The sequence below is a fragment of the Vidua macroura genome, chromosome 13, assembly GCF_024509145.1.
Source record: "Vidua macroura isolate BioBank_ID:100142 chromosome 13, ASM2450914v1, whole genome shotgun sequence".
In the NCBI taxonomy this organism is placed as follows: domain Eukaryota; kingdom Metazoa; phylum Chordata; class Aves; order Passeriformes; family Viduidae; genus Vidua; species Vidua macroura.
Window position 1 is genome coordinate 12912783 of NC_071583.1, and position 21225 is coordinate 12934007.

The 21225-nt window shown below is 36.6% G+C and overlaps 1 protein-coding gene across 1 annotated transcript in view; it reads left to right on the forward strand.

The window, feature by feature from the left end:
• Positions 1-21225, forward strand: part of ERC2 (ELKS/RAB6-interacting/CAST family member 2) — a 295631-nt gene that overhangs the window by 58006 nt on the left and 216400 nt on the right. The window contains exon 5 of the mRNA XM_053989685.1: positions 15739-15813. Within this exon, the coding sequence (XP_053845660.1) occupies positions 15739-15813 (75 nt within the window). The remainder of the gene's footprint in view (positions 1-15738; positions 15814-21225) is intronic.

The following is a 21225-nucleotide window of genomic DNA, read 5'->3' on the forward strand; positions in this document are numbered from 1 at the left end:
TGGAAATTACTGGCATTAAAATCTCAGCAGGTTTTTTTTTTTTTCCTGATGAAGGCAAACCCTTTGAACAATACTGTTTTTATGATTTTGCTTAAAGTCTTGACAAAATCTAATTTCATAACTTAGATTATTTAAGATGCTTTGTTTTCATGTAATATCAGCAGAGAAGTGGTCTGAGAAGTAGCAGTGAGATGTACCTGTTCCAGATTTTGCTTGGCTTCTTTCATTAGGTTCTGCTGGTATTTTAGGGTATTTGGAACTTAATAGGATATGATCTTAATTTCTTTGTGGTTAAAGGACACTGAGCAAAATTTGAGAAATAAATTTTAGAAAATAAAGACCGCACAAGAAGTGTTCAGGGCCTGAACCTTTGAAGCCCAGTGAGTTTTATATGTATTCATGTGAAAATACAGCATTTGTGCTTTAAAAATGTGCAAATTTCTTACAGTCTACAAAAAAGGAGGGAAAAGTGTTCTTTGTGATACTTTAATATACCATGAGACTTGTAGTCCTCAAACTCTACTAAAATGGTAAATGCTTTTTCCATAGCACATTGGGATATTTCAGAACTACTGGGCAGTACTGTGCAGCAGTTTGACAGAAGCTCTGTGTTCATGGCAATCTCATGTTTCCCAGGTGGATATTTGAGGATGTCCAGCCCTAATGAAGGTTTTCAGTACAAGTGTACTGAGCTGAGCTACTCGAGAATGGAAGGACAGAACACACTCTGAACATCCTCATTAAACTGACTTCCAAGACGAAGACAAAAAATGTTCTGTAATTCAAATATATTTCAATTTTAAGCAAACATTTTGTATCTTAGTGCTGGTAGTATTAGAGACATTCTGAGCACATGCAGAAAGGAACTGATGGACACCTGCAGTTCCTTCCACTGTTGCAAGTTTTCATGTCAGTATTTTATTCTGAGTACCTATACTTAAAAATTACAATTAAATCTCTGACACTTACTTTTGAGATATCCCACCTTCCAGCCATGAGCCTATTCAGATCATTTGGTTTAGATTAGAGTTTCTCAGATTCTGACATCACAGGTCTTTAAATAGTAAGGGAAGCCCATGAGGTTAATTGTGTAAGTTGCATTATCTAGAAAACAATTTGCCCTCTCTCCAGCTATTGCTGCTGTGTCTGAGTAGTTCTTGCTGTGTTCTTTAGCCCTTACCCTGAGGCAAAGTCTCTTCTCACTCAGGCTTGAAAGTTCTGTCACCTCAAATTCAATGACTTTATAGAGCTAATCTAATAATAGAAGTACAGAGTCTACTTTTTCTTCAACTGTTATTTGCCAATAAAGTAAACTGACAATTCAGATGAGTATAGGTAAATAATGATTAACAGCCAAATATGGATATAAATGTCTGTATTCAGATGTTGGTAATTGAGCATGACCATGTTTAAACACCGTGCCTAGAATATTTGGTTTGCTAGTATTGGAAACCCATATGACTATCAGGAAAGACCTACCTCATGAGTAAGGCTATTAAGTAATCTAAGGTAAAAATAATTCATGTGAGTCTTAATTATTGAAAAAAAACCATCCCAAACCAACACAACAGTCAACCCCCTGAGAAATGCATAAACAAAACAGCAATGTGTGAAAAGTTCTTTAATTCTAACCTCTAAAGCATTTTTTATTGTGAATAGATAATTTCAGACTAATTGTTTACAACCAGATAAGTTGTGATAATTCAGTTGAATTTCTAAGAACTGTTTTTAAAAGCTATTCTGACAGACATTTGGTAGCATTAATATGCTCAAGAAAAGAGAGAAGGATATTGAGATTTAGTTCCTCTTCCTATAGATAGGTAAGAGAACTAGCAAGTGAAACTTTGAAGCATATTCAGGTCTGGTTCCTGAGCAAGAAAACCCTCATTACCATGACCATTTCTCATTTTGTGGACCAGTCATTGATTAATTCAAAACAACCCCATAAAATGGTACTTATTCTGTATATAGGGATTGTTCTATATGCACACATTTGCAGAGGAGGAGAACATCAGGGTGTAGCAGAAGAACTAAAGGGGGGCCCTCATGGTGGTCCATTCTTCTCGGTGAACCACAGAAGTCCTACCAGCATTTCTGTGGTAAGTTTGCTCCAGTGAATGAATTATTTGTCAGTCACACTTGTATTTATGTTTGTGATCACAGAGCTAACAATTTGTGCATGTATCTGGGAATATTTTTATTTTCTAATTTTTCAGTTAAATTTACTTTATCATTGTATTTTAATTTCTCACTTTACTTTTTTGTTTTAAGGGGTTGGACAATGATATGAGCTACAGATCAATTTAGGGTTCTTCCCTTTTCTTGTCTTCCAGATTCTTAACATCTGGTAGGAAATGCATTGCATAGGAGGAAGGTCAGAAAAAGGAATTGATGATCCCAACTTGAAAGACTAAATGGAGGCAGGTAATGATGCAGTTCCTTGGCTTATAATTCTGCCCATTTGATATGAGGCCTATATAGTAGCTGCTTCTTAGAATGCTACATGATAGATATTAATGAAGTACAGAATTACAATCATTTAACCTAATTGCTCTGTAAGATAAAATAATTAAACCATCATTGTTTTATTCTTTCTCTTAGATCACCCTGTGATGACCTCACTCTGTGTACCATCATTTTCCTCACAGAAAACATGAAAAAGAAGAGGATTAGAAGAAGCCTGTGAAAAGAAGGATTAGATTGCACTCATTTTTTTTTTCAAAAATGTCCTTATGTTGTAAATTGTTCTAAAGAAAATACTGTCGTCCAAATGCAATAAGACAAAGAACTTTCAATAAAAGTATATAAAATGTAGTTACTTTAAAGTATGTTTTTCTTAAAATTTCAAAGAAACTTGGTGTTAGGTTTTTCATAGAATTATACGCTTCCAAAACTGTGTTTACAGAGATACGGGGTGTGGAGGACTTGAGCAGTGAAAGAGACAAATGCAAATAAGAGATCTAATGTAGAATGATGCTTTATTGTTGGCATGTTTGCTACTAAATGAGGATGTTACATCCATTTCATTTGTATTGCCTGTAAATTCAGTAAGATCCTCGGATTCATGGTTATACTTAACAGACTTGCACATGATTTAATCTGCAATGGCTTTGCTGCAGTGATGTCACTGACTAGGATGACACTTGTGCTGATGTAAATAAGGAAAGAGTCAAACCATTGGTTCACAGAGACCTGCTGAGAGCCAAGGTTCAGCCCTGAAACCCAATCTTCTCAAAAAAGGCACAGAGCAATATCCAAATAGAAAATGAATAATGCCTGTAAAGGGAGCCTTTAGCATGCTGAGGTACTGACTGTGGACCTGTTCCTGAAGATATTGCTGTTAGGTAGGAGTTGATGCCAAGAATTTTTGACATTTGTGGGATAAGGCCATCAATTGGCAGGATATGTGAAGAAGTGATTTTGAAAATGGAGGCTGTGTGGTAAGATATAGGGGCCTAGAAAATCTGCCTGACTCTATTGTGAGAGTCCATAGAGAGCTGTAAATAACCAGATAGTATTTAACCAAGAAGTAATGCAGTAAGTAAACTATGGAATAAATTGTTTCTGTAATATGTCAACAGAGTTATGTAGTTGGCAATTCTCCACCAGCTAACTTTTTATACTCTCTAGGTTTCTGTTCTTATTCCACACAGTTTCTCTCTTCTCTGTACAGTTAACCTACTTCTTATATTTTTTAACCCTTAAATTATCTGGAACTCTTTGTTTTGAATTACTTGTGCCAAAATGTCTTTTTTTATAAGCTTTGTTATCTGATGTCAGTAGAGCTTGGGTAATGGTTATTATCAGCCTACTGCTATATTTAAATGAAGGAAAATCTGCCAATTCAGAGATGTACTGGGTAACTTAACAGATCTTTTTTTTTTTGTAATTTAATGAAAATTTGGTACATTGGTACTTGTTAAGAGCTCCTAAATGTGGCTTAAGCAGTGAATTGAAACTATGGAAGGTGTATGAATGGCATTTATATCTAGGCTGAAGATTTGGCATATTCTGTGAGTCCTGTGTGCTTAAACCAGTGACAGATTCAAGCTCCCAAGTGATTTACAGAAGGTCTAGATCAAATTCCTCACAGGGATGTTTGGGAAGACATAGAAAACAAACTGCCACATTTGAAAGAATTGTTAGGACTGACCTTGTCTAAGCCTATAAAAACTTTAAGAAAGAAATAGGAAATAAATGTGAAATCAAACATTTCAGGTGGTATTGAGGTTAAGAGTTGTTGCTCTGTAGTGTGAAGGGAGAATGGAAAGAAAAGAATAATCAGTATGAGTTACAGAATCCCTGAGGTGTCAGCATTAACAGATGCCTAACTCCTAACAGAAATAGCAGAAGAAAAGTGTAGACTTGATGGATGGGTGAACCATAAATATATTTAAGTGAGGGGCAATAGCTCTTTGCAGCCTCAGTGCATAGAAATTTTCTGTTAACTTGATAATCAGTGAGTTAACAGCATTAATATTTATGTTCTAATAACTGGGCTTAAGAATAAATGATGAAAGAAAATTATTTCATCCCCTAAAATATAGTAGTCTTTAGGGTGGAGACTTGGCAAGGAATTGTTGAGTGAAATTTTGTAGCTTTGACTTATTTAGCACTTTTTGCTCAGCTATTTCAGAACTACATTATTAATATGTCTGTGAGATGTTTTTTGAAATGTATGTAAAAGTCAGGAAAAGGTTGGTTCTCCTTTGTTACACATATCACAATCCATGTGTTTTGGACTAAAGTTTTCTCTGTTTTCTATTATGAGTTTTAGGTCATAGAATTCAAAAAGAATTCATTTGGTATACACTTACCTGCAAGTTTTCATTATGCTAATTTTGTCAACAGTATATAGACTGTGAAGTCTTAGTGCATTTATTAAGTGCTAAATAGAGATTGAGATTTTTTCAGATTGTCTTTTCTCAGTATGGCTAAGGATTCTTTAGCAACATATTGTGTTTTCAAAAAAAATTGCTCTTTAAAAGTGAAACTCTACAAATCAAATCTCCATAGTAACACTAGATTCTTCTGCCAACCTGTGCTGTTGCACATTTCCTTGTCAAACTGAAGGTAGTTTCACAGTTGTATAAAACCAATCTTGTTCGTGTAGTTAGAATGGAGAAGTAAACCAACACTTTTACAGGTAATTTTGCTTATATTATTGTACATCCTTTCTCATTTCCATTGCTGGTGTTTTATGTTTTTGGCATTTCTGGGGGGCAAAAAGTGTTCTGAAGTGGAATTTTAGCTTGTAGTTGTACTACAGAACATGTTTCGTGTAAGACAAACCTTGAAGAAATGGCTTATTGACTGAAATGACTTTAAAAGGAGTCTTTTAGCACGTTGAGAATTCTGTTTCTATTCTACATATCTCCGCTTACCAGTGAGACTTCTGCCTGTCATGGAGATCATAAGCTGATTGAATCAAAATGGCATAAAAATAATATCTCTAGTTCAGAAGTATTTTCATAAATAATGAGTTAGACCTGTTCATCCAACTCTGTAAATAAAAGGAATCTATTGCCACTTGAACTGCCCTGGGAAGCAGTGCAGTGTATCCCTGTGCTGCTCAAGGCTGTTCAGCTGAAGGGGAACACTGCATGGGCTTTCCTGATCCTGGAAGGAGGCATGACTGTGGATTCCTAAAACTGTGGATCCTGATTACTTCTGGCACATAAGGTGTCCCATGAATTATCTTTCACTGTCCTGATGAGGAAACAGTTCTTGAGTGTGATTGTTGGGGTTGTGCAATTGTTAGAGTGGATGATGAGGTAGCTCTGCATGAAACACTGACTGTGTGTTTGACCTTCCTTCCCACCTTAAAATGAGAAGTAGATTTAATGGATGATCAAAATGCTGTTGGAATGACTTAGTGACAGGATGTGTCTGCTTATGGATGGGAAATGTCTGTATTTTTATACATAAAATGAATGTGCTTTTGGTCTTTTGATTAGTAATGAGTTGCAAGTTTTTAATGAAAATGGTAGTGGTGTGCAGCCTGGCATAACTGTCCAGTGAGCAGAAAGGAAGAGGCTGTGGGCTGACTAAATTGTTCTGGTTTCCCACATAGAGTAGGATGTTTGCCACTTTGATGATTAAAAATTACCATTTTGTGGACTAGCAACTGATCTTGTGATACCTATACTTAACATTGCATGAAATGCATACAGGTATGTAAAGGTCCATGTAGATGTCTATTTAATAATGCTGCTGATCAATATGTGGAAATCCTGCAAGGGGGGAGGAATTCACATATAAACTTTTTTTATTCTGGAAGTTCAAAAATACTTTTGTTGAAACTTTTGGCTACTGTAACCCCTCTGCTTTTTATATATTGTTCAGTGTATGAACCAGAGCTTGAAAGGGTTGATGGTGTCTTGTCTATACATCCCATACTTGCCTTAGACTGAATTAACCTCTAATTTTAATGTACAAGAGAAAGGAGAAATGATAAAAAAGAGAAAGCTCCTTCTTGGGTATGAATTGAGGTCCCTGCAGTACCTCTGGGCTCATGAGCATTACATTGTCTTATGCGCCACATAAAAGAGAGAATGTGTTCTTCAGAAGGACAGCCTGGCTAAGAGCAGAAAACATTGAACCTTCTTCTTTATAAAGTTCTCCTGAAACAAAGTATCACTCTGAAAAGCCAAGAGCTGACTCTGCCTCTCTTTTGAAACAAATATGACAGAAGATGTTTATAATAGCACTAATTCCAAGTTTTTGAGTTTATAAAGATACAGAAATCGGATAATACATAGCATGTAATTTTTTTTCTCAGTATATTAAGGAAGTTTTATTTGTCGAAACTGTACCTGCTGTATTCAGGCCTTCTGTAATAGTGACTCCAAAAGTTATCAAAACAAACCAAACCCCAGACCTATACTGAGGTAAGTTTTGTGCCTAAAAAAAATGTAAAACATGGAAAGCATAGATTACAGTGGTTTGTTATTGCTGCCACTTCTATTTGGAACATGGTGGATTTTTAAAGTACACATAATCATGTCTTCTGTACAGAATTTAGTATCCTATGTCAACATGCAGTTTTTCTCTATTTGCCAGTTTTCCAGTCTCAACCTATGCAAGCATCATTACATGGATTCATAAAGTTTCGAAAATTCTCCTTTAGGGTCTGTTTTTAATCACAACAGATAATAACAGTAATTTTGGTTGAGATTATTTTGATTTACATCTATGGAGAAAACGAAGCATTTGGATATACTTATAGTATCTACACATTCAGCATTTGTTTTGAGTACTGATGCACAGGGAAGTAGTTTTTAAACTGTCCCTCAGCCCCTGGTCTATAGGTATTCGTGGCAGCATGAGAAGTCTGAATTGTGTGAGGAATGGTGTCTTGCTCCTTGTATTGCCCTGAGGTAAGGAAAAGGAATAAAATAAAGAATTTATTTTCCCATTCTTAAGTCTGTGATATGAAGTGATTTTGTTTCTAAGAGACAACATCAGACACTTTTCACTCCACCATAATAGAAAAACAGATATGGAACTGTTGTATCTTTTATGCAGTGATAAAATATGGTGGGTTTTTTTTTTTTTGGTTTTTTTTTTTTTTTTTTTTTGATCATATTTTCAGTTCATGTGTGGGTTTTTCTGTTCTGATAAAAATGGAAGACTGGAAGAGGAAATTTGAACAGATGGATTTGAGTTACCAAGCAACACTTAGTTTCCCAGGCAATGGAAAAAGATTCAGAGCAGGTGCTAAGTGGATTTTATTCCTTTTTCTTTTTTTTTTTAAATTATTGTGAGCTGATGTATGAGCTTCACTTTAACAGACTCTTGACAAACTTCATAGAATGATAAATATTCAATTCACTACTTGTGCAGGTTGTTTCCTATATGAATTGAACAGTTCCTTTCTGTAGTTGTGGTAGAACACAGGCTGTGCAGCAGGGCTGTTGTAGAGGACATGGGTGTTGTTTGCTTCACTCCAATATTCTCATATACAATCAACTCTGTTTTTCTGATTTTAATGTGTTCTTGTAATTTCAGAGTGAAATAAGTGTTCTGCATTCTCAAATGTTTAGACATTACCCCCACTGCTTCCCTCTTGAGGAAGACTTGGTTGGCAAATATCAACTGATAGGCAGAGCTGCATTGAATTGGTAGGTGCCGTAAATTCAGTTTCTGGCAGATCCAAAAATAGGACTTTTTTTTTTTTAAGTCAGTGCAAACTAATTTCTTCCTTTCTTTTTTTTAGTGAGATTGTGGTGGGGTGAGTTCTTTAGACAAGCATAACATTTTAGCTTTAGGTTAAAAAAGCATGCTATTTATGAGTTTGTTTTTTTTTTTTTTTAAACGAAACCAAAATGCCCACCTGCTAAAGCACGCATGTCACTCAAATTATGTGAAAAATTATCCATGTCTTATCTCTTTAGGGTACTGCTCTCATGTCCCTCTCTGCCATATATTTGCATAACCGAACAGCTATATAGAACACTTGGGAATGTAGGGATGACATTTCCCTGAGTATCTAGGGGAGATAATATCTTGTTAACTGAGAGCTTTGACATTCTGTTACATGATGATAGGATGACTGTAATCTTTGTTAGAGAATAATATCTAATTTTTAATCTAATTTTTAATCTAATTTTTCTATCTCCACTTCTTTTCTGCAGCACTGCTCTCCATGCACCCACTCATCACCCAACTGGGGCATTGCCCCACCCAGGTGCAGGACCTGGCCCTTGAGGGTTCCCAGGAGCACATTCCTGCAGCCTGTCACTGTCCCTCTCACCCATCCCTTCCCAACCAACAGCACTGCTCAGCCTGGTGTCACCTGTGAGCTTGCTGAGGCTCTGCTCAGTTCCACTGACTGATGTATTGGATAGTATTCATCTCAATATGGGCCCTTGGACGCCACAAATATTGTCACAGAACTCTGCATTTTAAAAAAACTTGAGCCTCAGAGCCAATGAATTTACACATTTGAAGTCTTATTAACTCAGATGTTTGCTGGCTTTGCTGATTAAGTTTAAATACTAAATAGCCTAAACCAGCAGTAATTTTAAACGCATGTAAGTAAAACTCACCCATATTTAGAAAAGCCCTTCCTGGAGAATTAGGGAACTGAAAATCAAACCCGTAAGTTATTTTAGCTAGTGATTTCACCAAGTCCACATGAAAGGAAAAGAGACATGAAAATGTAGGCTCAGAAAAGCAATAACAAAAGAGTATATCAATTAATAAGTCTGGACATTAGTAGGTACAACTGTGCTTTTCCAAATTAAAAAATCCTGTGCTAATAAATTTGAAGTATTACTGCAACATGGGGGTGGGCCAGCACTCCCCTGGGTTGGCTCAGGCTGTTTACAGTGATTGGTGTTTTCTTAGTGTAAAGTTTATAAAAGGATTTCTACCAGAAAAGTGAACACATGTTTGAAGTTCTGTGCATGTTAACACCAGCTAACACATTCTGCAGTAACCTTAAGAGCTCTGTGCAGCAAGTGTGGGAAATATGTAGTACTTATGGCTTTGAGTTGTCGAGTGCGAGTCTGGTTTTGGCAGGGCTATTTTGCTGCCATTTGAGAACTAAGTTCTTAATTTAATAATTTGAATTGATTTTGCATCTGCAATCAGGCTGAAGAGGAGCACTGGTGCAGAGCAGAAATTAAACAAATGTTGTTGGGTGTGCGCATAGGTTGGAAGGTGGGGAAAGCACTAAACAGGATATCACCCTTTGTCTTTTTGTTTTTCTAGGACAGAACTCTTAGGTTTCAGCTTGTTTAAGGAACTTATCAGGAGGTTAGTTGTGTGAGTATGGAAAGAACTATTGGAAACTGCTTTCCTCTATTTAGATGAACTGGCCTATAGAAATACCACAAACACTGTGTGTTGGCACTGCTGTTAACATCCTGTCCCGCAAGTACCATCCATGTTTAGATGGTTTTTGTTTTTTATTATTTATGAGGAGTGGAGCTGGCACACAGCAGCATCTCTACTGTGTGTTCTGGATCTTGGGATTGTATTTGGTAATCTTTGCTGTGACTTTACCCTTTTAAGTGTTGCCTGTATGCTTTTGATGGCAGGAGCAAGGGAAGTCTATTCTTAGTTACACCCTAAGGTGGAATTCCATTATTACTCCACGGTTAGTGTTACACTCATTCTAAAACTGATGGGATATTGCTTTCTGCTTGGCCTTATTAAAAAGTTCTTTGTGTGCTCAAGCTTCTAAATGGGAGGGAAGAAGTGGAAATAAGTCTTCAAAATAGTGGATTTGTTGGATAAGGATTTTTTTAAACACTATGGATTACACAAAGGATTTGTAACAATAAGGATTTTGCATTTTAAGAATCTGAAGATGTGATTTTAATAAAAGATAATCTTCTAAAAAAAGATCCCCACACCCAAAACCAAATAGTTAAAAATCCTGGTTTATAGCTACCAACAATGTTTCATTTTTGTGTCCTACTGCAAATTAAATTATTCTTTTTAGTGCACATGAGTTACTAATAAATGACTATTTAAACATTTAGCTTTTAAAAAAAGGCATATTTTTCCATGCAGTTATAAAGCTTTATATGCACTGAAAAGAGAAAGATTTTTAGCCAAGATGTTTCTAGAGTATATTTGCTTTGCAGAATTGTAAGCAGCAGTTGGAATGTCTGTTTTCTGATTCTAATGCACTACACCTGAAAACAAATATATGGCCTTCCTTTACTGCAGACACTCAAGCATTTCAGTATGCGTTCTTAAAGGAAATGGTGAAAAGAGAGAAAACTGTTTATCATCAAAGTTTCTTTTTCTGAAAATATGTGTGTAGCAATAACTCTTCCCTTTTTCTAAATTTGGGGAAGTAATTTTGGTAAGAGGACAAGAGATTAATGGTACTGTGCAAAACAGAAATGATCCTCTAGGAGTTTTATTCCTTCTACAAAGAAAAGAAATAAATTTTCAAGAATTCTGGTAAAAGTAGAGTTTCAGTAGCTCCTTTCAGAAAAAAGACTGTGTGCTTTCAATTACAAATTAAATTGTCCCACATGCATTTCAAGCTCCATATACAAATCTTGTTTTCACTTGAAACTTTTTATATGTGGTCTCTTGCCAGAGGACAAACTTCCAGTATGACAACGCATGTGTTTGCTTAAGGTTTTTGACATATAGGTCAAAGAAAAGCTGAGTTTCTTAAAGCTCAGATTATTTTTCCTCATAGTCTATCTTTAGGTATGTTAGTAAAACTTCATAAGCCCCTCTTATATGCATGAGTTCAGGAATAAATTGAAGTCTGATCATTGTAAAGAAGTGCTTTGGCTCATGATTCAATGTGGTGATTTTCAACTGGTGTAAAAACTCTTCCTTTCTCCCTCATACTCTTCTTTACATCTCCAAGTTTTTAAATGTAGGCCAGAGATGGTGTTAGACTCATTGTTCAAGAGTAGTACTGGGGCCATTGAGATTGTTACTGGACTTCTCCATTGTCATGAACTATTGACCTTTGTTTTATAGTTTGGTGGTGATCCCTGATAAATGCAATTTCTTTCATATTCATCAAAATTCATGTCTGTTTATTTAAAATGACAAAAAGAGAGATAATTAGGCATGCATCTGAGTATTTTGCTTAACTCTGAGAACTTAACACATTTTAATACCCCTAATTTACAAAGAAAATCTCTGCAGGACTTTTGTAGCTATCCACCCTTCCCATTTCCTCTGATTTTTCATTTCATGTTCTTATAAACACATTTTCAATTCTCCAAACTGTAAAATTTGTTGGAATTTGACAAAATTTCTTTTATCAGGTTCTCCCAGAGTTCAAATACCTACAATGGTGAATTTTTAAAAGAAAATTCATGGTAACATGATTTTTAGAACCCTTTCCAATAAAAGGGCTCTCTATTCATGCACAGTGGAGACAGACATAGGAATTTTGTGTTGTCAATTTATGGTTTCCAGAAAGACAAAGAGTTTGATCAGGATTTCTTAAATCTACTTTCATTTTAATTACTGTGAGACTGTTTTGGTTGGGGGTGGATGTGAAGAGTTAGAAAACAGCAGAGAAGTCTGCATGTTAAGAATGAATCAATTCCTGTATGTTATATTTTTCTAGTATTCTGATTAAATCAAATTTTATCAGTGTTTCTAATGGTATTTTTGACTAAAGAAACACTACGGTTTAGACACTTCAGGTAAGTGCTGTGCTTTTACTTAAAAGATTGAAATACTGAAATACTGCTGATCTAAATTTTTAAGTTCAGACAGGCTGATCCTGTAGAAGAACTACCAAAGCTTTTTTTTTCCAGGAGAATGGAACCAGTGTGCTTTGGGGTGTTTGAGAGAACTAGCAGCTCCTATGCCATTGCCTGCTGTGATTTGCAGATTGGTACATTTTGTCTGTGAAGGCAAAAAGCTGCATTTACTGACACAATGGTTACTCATGCCAGTTTTTGTACTGCCTTCTTTAATAATTTTTCTTTCTTCTTCCAATGCAGACACTCACAGTTTCACATCATCTCCAAATTGCCTATATTTCTGAACATTTCCTTTCTAGCACTTTGTTTCATTATTTTAGGCAGTTTTGTGTAAATAAAGGTAAAACCTTGAACTACATTGACAGTATTGGTATCATTGAATGAGAACAACACAGTCACTGATGTCTTGGGAACATTAATAAAATAATTCAGAAACAGAGTAAAGAAGGATAAGTTTGCAGCACCCTGGCTTTCCTACAGCTAAGGGATGAAGTGTCTTTTAATATAGCTGGGATAAAAACACAGTTTTATTTGGGTAATTAGTATTAGGTTCAGATTATGCTACGTAGTGGGGATTTTCAGCACCAGTGATTAATGACAAAATCCTGCAGTATCATCTTATCAATTTCTGAATAAAAGGGTAGAATTCATCTTCCACCAGTATTTTAAGATTACAAATATACTCTGTCTGCTCTTTGGATCTTTTTTGGTGTTTAAGTTACTTCTGAGGCCAATACAAGATGCTAACCTAGTATTGTGGAAGGAGAAAGCAATGGCCAAGTTTGGATTGAAGCTCATTTTAGTCTACAAGCCAAGACTATTAAAGTAAATTTAATGTGAAGAAGATCTGATTACCTGCTAGTTTTGTGTGGGTGTGTTAATAACCTTGACAACGGAGCATCATCAGGAAATACAAGGTGTGGGCATTTGGTTACACAGCATTATAATTAATTTCCATGTGCAAAGTGGTTACTCAGAATTTCTACTATTTGCAGGTGTCATGTAGAGGGATATAAAGAAAATTATTTTTATAAATGATTGCATCTCTGAGAGATTTTTAGTATAGGCTTTGATTGTTACAGAGATGATGACACAAGAATGTTTTCATGGATTTAAGAATCAAGAGTTCCCTTCAATACAGTTTAGGTTTAAATAAACTATCCTTGGTAAGTTTTTGATTTCCCCCGCCCACATTTTTTACTTGTCTCCCTGGGCTTTTTATTAAAAGAAATTGAAAACAAGAAATAGACATCATTCCAGAAATGATGTAATGGATAAAAATCTGGTTTCCTTAGGCTATGAGGACTTTCTGAAATCTCTAGAATATCTTTTGCTTAGCTGTTCAGGCAAATTTGAAAGCCTCCAGATGACCTCAGACAATCAAGGTAAGGTATCATGCACATAAAGTGTATCTTTAAATTAGTACCCCAAAAGTATATTCCTGAATCAGGTACCCCAAATGAAAAAGCACATACATAGAACAACATAAATCCAAGAACTGAGCCTTGTGGGAGTCTCCAAACATTTGAATCTGATTGGAAGAAAACCCGCACAAAATAATAAAGTGGGAGTAATTTTCTGATCTTCTCCAGAATCCTAAAGTCTGCTTCATTTTACCATCAGGGATAGAGAAGAAAAGCTTTTAAGTCAGCCAGCATCAGATTGATTCATAAAGCAAACAGGAAAAGCATTATGAGGCAAGGCTTCATGCTATGATAGACATCTCGGAATACGCATCTCTGGCAGTCTATACATCTTTGGCTAAGGGGGTGGAAACTCTGGTTTGTCTCCCTGGGCAATGTGTGGAATCCTGTTTATATTCCAGCTCAGTTTATATGGCCCTGGGGAGCAAAGTCTGGTCTTAGAATTAGCTGTAATTTTTGCTGATCTGATAGTGGTATGACTGGCCAACTATTCTTTTTTGTAACTGTATGACAAATTCATTACATACTCTTATTTTTTAAAACATTCGTGCAGTGAAGGTACTTATTTCATCTAAGAAAAACAGCTGGTGGTGATTGAATGATTCCTTGCATAGGTGATTTGCAAAAATGTCTTTCTTTTTATAATATGGAGAGTTGCATTTAAATTAAAAAAACCACAAGGAAAAAGGTCCAATCAGATATACGATTTCATAAATGCCAAAGCAATTGAAAAATGCATAAAAGCAAAATTATAAGTTCACTGTTATCTGTTAACAGTGGTTTAAATATATGTATATGTACCTGCAATACATTTAATCTAATAAGAAACTGTTCAGACTTAGTGTTAAGTATACTAATATGTCACTTCCAGTTATTTTAGTACATTAGGCTGCACATTTTTTAATCTATTTTATAAAGATGTTTATTAGCAGTAGACTTCAGTTTAATAACATACAGTAATTAGTCTTTGAGAGCAGTTGTTTCTCACAGTCATGGATAAGCAATATGTTTGTTGCTGCACAGAAGAAACTGATTGATAATTTGTGATACAAAAAATGACTTTTAAACTTGTGGTTTATACAGGAGGTTATACCTTGGTTATAACTTGGCTCCTTGGCCTCAAGCATAAACATCTTTTTCATGGCTACAAGGTTAGTTCAGGAGTCTGTGTGGAGTACTGCAATAGAAAGAACTGGGACATAAAGACATCAAGGATGGCACTTCTGTCTTTTAGAGCAGAAAGACTCCAAAGGAGTAGAAATGGGACAATATCTGTCCTGTTTCAGGATTTTTTATTAATAAACTTCTCATATGGTTTATGGGAAGGGAATCAGCATCACCAAATTCTCAAATGAAGGTGTTTTGTCACACTTTTACTACATTTTTTCCAGGTAGTTATGTGAGTTTTTTATTGGGATATGTCATACCAAGATGCAACTCTGGTTTCGTGAGACTGAGTGTTGCTGTCTTCATATTCTTGTGGGTTTTTTTTTAATTATTGTTTTTATAAAGACCAGTATGTATTGGTACTGTTAACTTTGTCTTAACCAAATGCAATCCATTTTTCTTTTGCCTGTGGATTAAGATGCATAAAAAACAGTATGAAAATGTGAAAACTGAAATGTTAATGCTACTGTAACGTGTGCTGCGTCAGCCCACTACATAATTATTATCCTTAAAATGTCAAATTTGAATATAATGTGTTTAAATTGCTTATTTCAGACAATAGAGGAAAAATTAAGAAGAAACTGCAGTAAAAGATTTAACACCAGTGTTTGAATTAGTAACAGAATTGAATAAAGTTTTGGTGTTTAAGCAGCAACAGCAGCATTGTATCTGGACTAAGAAATTCCTTGCTGGGTTGTCACGCCTGCTGTTAATTATTGATAAGGGGTTTCAGAAATAGCGCATGTGCTGTCAGAGTTGGCTGTAACATAAGATAGGGAGTGCAGTGGTGGCAGAGGGGATACAGCCTGGGAAGCACCTGTAGCACTTGGAGTTACCTGCTTCTTGTCATCAGACTTATTTTGTTGCAATGAGTTCATGTGAGTGATTAAAATAATGGTAAGATGAGTCGTCAAGCTTATTTCTATCGTGTCCCTCCACAGGAATTGCATAGAAGAACCCAACTTCAGCCTGAGCCAGCAAAGACGAAGGCTCTGCAAACAGTCATTGAAATGAAGGTATGGCCTTTGCATGTTTCCCTGTTATTTCTACAGAATGAAGTCTTGTACTGGGTATGGCTGGGATGGAGTTAATTTTCCCTGTAGCAGCCTGTCTGGTGCTGTGTTTTGAATTTCAGACTGAAAACAGTGTTGATAACATGCTGATGTTTTTGCTGTTGTCCAACAGGGCTTACACAGAGTCAAAGCTTTCCCAGTTTCTCGCTCTGCTGCCACCCTGCAAGTAGGGTGGGGGTGGACAAGAGGCTGGGAGAGAGCACAGTGGGGACAGCTGACCCAAATTCACCAAATAGAACGGGAGGGAGCACAGTGGGGACAGCTGACCCAAATGGATTATTCACAGGGATAATCCATACTGTCACGTCATGCTCAGCCTCCACAAACTGAAGGGAGGACCTTCAGAGTCATGGCATTTGTGTTCCCAAATAACTCTTGTGCCTGATGGAGCTCTCCTGAAAACAGCCAGGCATCTACCTGCGCATGGGAAGCATTGTGTGAATTCCATGTCTTGCCTTGCTTGCATGCCCAGCTTTGCCTTCCATATTACACAATGGGTTTTCCCACTTCTGCTCTCTGGTTCTCTTGCCCATCCCACTGAGGGGGAGTGAACAAGCAGCTGTGACAGCTGCCTAGCAAGTGTTGATTTATGACTTTTACTCATTAGTTATTGAATGCTTCCTTTAGCATGTTAATTTATTTTATGTAGCTAGGAGTAATTAGTACTTATTTCTCCTGATCTGTTTTATAAATAAAATTGATGAAAAATATAAAGTGTAGCATTGCTGAAAAATGAGAACAGAATATTGCTTTTTAAAAAGACTAGGGGACGTGTCTAGGAGATCCAAAGTACATAGAATAAACTGGCTAATGTGAAATGTTTTCCTCCTCAAACCTTAAAACCAGTTCTTCTATTGGTTGTTATTAGGCCATAATTTTACAGCCAACCTAAGGGAAAATCTCAGTTGCATCAGCAGGTATGACAAAATGTGATGAAACAGCTCTCTTAGTCCTGACTATAGTTTACTCTTTTTGGTATGTAATATTACTAAAGTGTTATAGCTTTTCACTCCACAATAACAAAGAATAAAAATAGTAATTTAAAAAGGGAAAACTGATATTTTTGCATAATTCTGTGAGTCTGGATTGTTCATCTTTAAGAGAATTACTATAAGACATGAGATAATTTGTGAGTTGGCAATGCTGCCTGAAATTCATTAATGATGATCTTTCATTTCATTTTTAAAAGGAAGTGCAAATTAAAGGCCTCATTTTGCCAGGGACTTCTGTTATGAGCAAATGAGTTCAGCATGTCTGAACGTTGTGGTAAACACACACTTAAAACAACTGCAGGACTTTATCAATACAATATCTGTCTTTTAATAGATAGTAATTAGTTTGGATTATATTAGTAACAAAGAAGATACATTGATTACAGAATTCCATTTTTGGATGTATATTTGCTTTGGACATTAGTTTGGAAGTCTTTGTATGAAATCTATGTTTTTGCAGTAACTCACTACCTTAAGTAAATGGGAAAGTAAGATACTGGCTGAGAAACTTGGTTTTTCTATAAATATTCAGAATTATAAATTTAAAAACTCTGGGATACAAAAGCAGTGTGTTAGAATAATGTATAATCTTTCATGTGGGTTATATAACAATGTAAAGGATGTGTTGAAGTTAATTTTCAGTTCCTCTTCCTGTACCAAAAGTCTTTGAAAAGAACAGGGATGGGGGTACAGGACACATGAATGACACATGTGATGGCTGTTGTTGCTCCTGACAGTGTCTGTCTCTGAGGACACTGAAGTGTTTTCTGTTTGAGTCCCAGGAGAGGTGGGTGTGGTGCAATATTCCACTTTTTAAAAATCAGATCTTTATCGTGAGGATTTTGATTTGTTGTGAGTGAGGCTGCAATCCTGTTGCTGGAGTCCTGATGCAAAGCTGCTCTTTGCCTCTGAGGCACACAGTTCTTTCTGTCCCTATGAACACACCCCTTTGGGGTTGCCCCTGTCTAAAGTAGGCCTAATATTGAAAAGAAAAAGGGACAAATGTAAGATGTTGAAATCCACATGATTAAACAGCAGTTTTCATTACCAGTTTCAGATTTGGAATGTTTTTCAAGTAAATTTAAGTTGTCTTAATCCAGACAGCATTTGTTTTGAAAAAAATGTGGAACATTTGTTTTGAATGATCAAGCTTTGAAGGAATTGTTTCCCTACAATGTTGAGGGTAGAAGGAGGGAGAGGATTAGCTGCAGTATGGCAGTCTCAGGCCATCCACTCCCCCACGCAGAGACTCCGAGCAGTTTACATTTCTCTTCACCACACCCAGCCCCTTCCAGCCCCTCACCACTTAAGCTTTTGTCTGAGTGCCTTCCATGGCTCCCCCAGGCTCTGCCAGGATGCAACTTTCCCTCCGTCATAAATCCTTCTGTTCTCTCTGTGGTTTTCTTCTGTCCCTTGCCACTGCTGAATTCTTTCTGTCCCTTTTTCCCATTTGTATTCCCTTTCATCCAATCAAGGATACCCATTTCTCCTACCTATTCTCCCTTGTGTTTGTTTGTCCTAGACATCTTCTGCACTACGTGTCCTGTCCTGTCATCTTTCTCTCTAAAGCTTTGCAAGTAGCTGCTTATTCTTACAGCAATTGCATTTTCTGCATAACTCCTGTCTTGTTGACCAGTGTTTATCTCCTGTATATTCATGCAAAATAAAAAAAAGGCAAACAAAAAAAAATATGTAAAATTCACATCCTATGCCTTGACTCCTGTTTTTCTTGCTTTATTTATTAATTTCCAGATATCTGTTGTCTTTTCAGATGCATTGCACAGGCTGTTCTTTCCTAACTTCCTGGTTTTGCTTCATGGACACATTTCCCTCCAGATATCTCATGTCTTTTGTTCTATTGCTTCTCACTACACTGTTTACTTTGTTCTCTTTTCTGCAACTGACCTTATTCTCCAGAAGCCCTTTTTTCTTCTAGAAAGCAGTCACAAAACTAAGGGAGGGCAGGATGCTTCCTTCTCCCACATGCTCCTGTTATTCCCTCAAACTAGTCTAGTTTTGATGCAGTGGTTGCTTTTGTCTTTGTGACTGTGGGTATATGTGATTAAACTGCATATTTATCCCTCATGCCTAAATCTTAATCTATTAAAGTATAAAATAAAACTGGTACATGGAAATCCTTTCATTTGCAATTGCACGTATGCATGCTTCCTTGCATATTGTGTGCTGCCAAATGCCAGATGACTGATATCTTTGAATGTATCCTGAATATCAGTGATATTCAATGTTGATTAACACCTATTAATATAATTTAAAAAAAGATTAAAAGTAAACACCCTTTTCACTTGACTTTATGGTAAGTACTGCTGAGCACATGAATTGGGTCAAAGCTTGCTCATCCCTCATGAGGCCCAACCTGGAGTGCTGCCTTCTGTCCTGGGCTCCACAGGACAAAACAAGATGTGGACCTGTTGGAAGAAGTCCAGAGGAGCCACAGCAATGATCCAAGGGCTGGAGCAGCTCTCCTGTACAGACAGGCTGGCACAGCTGGGGCTGTCCAGCCTGCAGAAGAGAAGGCTCTCTGGCCTTGTAGCCTCTCAGTACTGAAAGGGGACACATAAAGATGGGGACAGACCTTTCAATAGGGCCTGTTGTGATAGGACAAGGAACAACAGCTTTAAACTGAAATAGGATAAATTTAGATTGGATATAGGAAGAAAAATAATTTTATGATGAGTGTGGTGGGGCCCTGGCACAGGTTGCACAGAGAAGCTGTGGATGTCCCTTTTCCGAAGGTGTTCCTGACCAGGTTGGAGGGGCTTGGAACAACCTGGAATAGTGGAAGGTGTCCCTGCCCGTGGCAGGGGGTTGGATGAGATAGATGACCTTTAAATGCTGCTTCCAGCCCAGCCATTACATGTTGCTAAGGTCTACTTCTATCACCACTAAAAGAATGATAGTACTTGAGAGAGAAAATCAGAAATTGCCTACAAATATGGCCTAGAACTCATCTTAAGGATAGGATATTGAAAAATATGTGGAGTCTAGCAACTATAAAGTCTTTATAAATGTAAGCTGTAAAGTAAATGAAAATATTTGTGGTTTACCTTACTTGCAGAAAGAGCCATCTTTATGTATTGATCCAGCTGTGATATTTCAGGTATGGGTTTGGTTCTAGAGAAGTGTGTGTGATTGCAGTGCAACATATTCTATTGTTAAGATTGCATGAACTTTCACTTCCCTTATCTTCAAAGATAAACCTGAGTATTCTCTGCATTAAATTGACAAGGTAAAAATTCATACATTCATTTTCTTCAGTAAGGGTAGTTGCGTATGGTCTGTTGACAGTCCATGCATATAAGTGTGTTTAAATTCAAGCTTTATTAAATATGAAGTTTCAAATATTTCCTTCTGATTGTTTATTGAATGCCCTACAAGCAAAATTTTGCAGATGTAATTTAAATTTATGATGTATCTCAAATGATGAGCAGTAGCATTTCCTTACTTTTCCTTTCAGAGTAAGACAGCCTGGAATGCTGTATTATATAGGGTTGGACTTGATGATCCTTGTGGGTCCCTTCCAACTCAAAATATTCTGTAATTCTGTGGTTATTTACAAATGTTTTGCCCTTTTCCTGCCCCTCAGTTTTCAGGAAATGAACTATAGGAGTCTTGCAAGGACTGATATGATTCATGAAACATCACTGTGGAAACTCACTTGTTAGACTTTTTACATTGTGAAATATTGTTTTCTTCAGCATCAGGACACATACTAATTTTTTTCACATTCCAAAAAAAGGTGGGTTTCTGCTAGCTCCAGCCAGCAGAAACCTAAATAGCCCTAACCTCTCTCAGAATATCTGCAACATATTCTAATAAAGGAGATAAGGAAGAAGTATTGGTTACTGCTAGAAGGAGGGGATAGATTAGGGTGAATGCCCTCATCTCTGTCACAAATCCTGCTACATAATCTTACAACTTTTAACAGATTTAGAGGGCCTGGCTGAAAAAAATCTGAACAAATGCTGTATTGTTTTAGAACTCAGATGATGTTATTAGTACAATTTAATACTAAGCTACTTCCTTAATATTGCAAAGGAATCTTTGTTGTGATTCAAGACAGACCTATGTAGTTCTTTAGAATGTTGCTAATGGGGATAAATCTTAGAGGTTTGAAGGAAATATTGCATCAGTTCCCATTTCAGTTTCTGAAAGCTTGCCAGACTTGTGCCCCAACAAGACTGGTTGAAAGTTTTCCAGTTGAAATTTTCTGTGGGAAAATGCTGATTCAGCTGAATCAGGAGATTTTTGTGGGAATGTGTCAGAACTTTTGGCAAATGCAAAGCTACCTAACTTTCTATGCATCCCATAAGTCAGCCCAGCTCCCCTGTGGCAGTGCCACTGG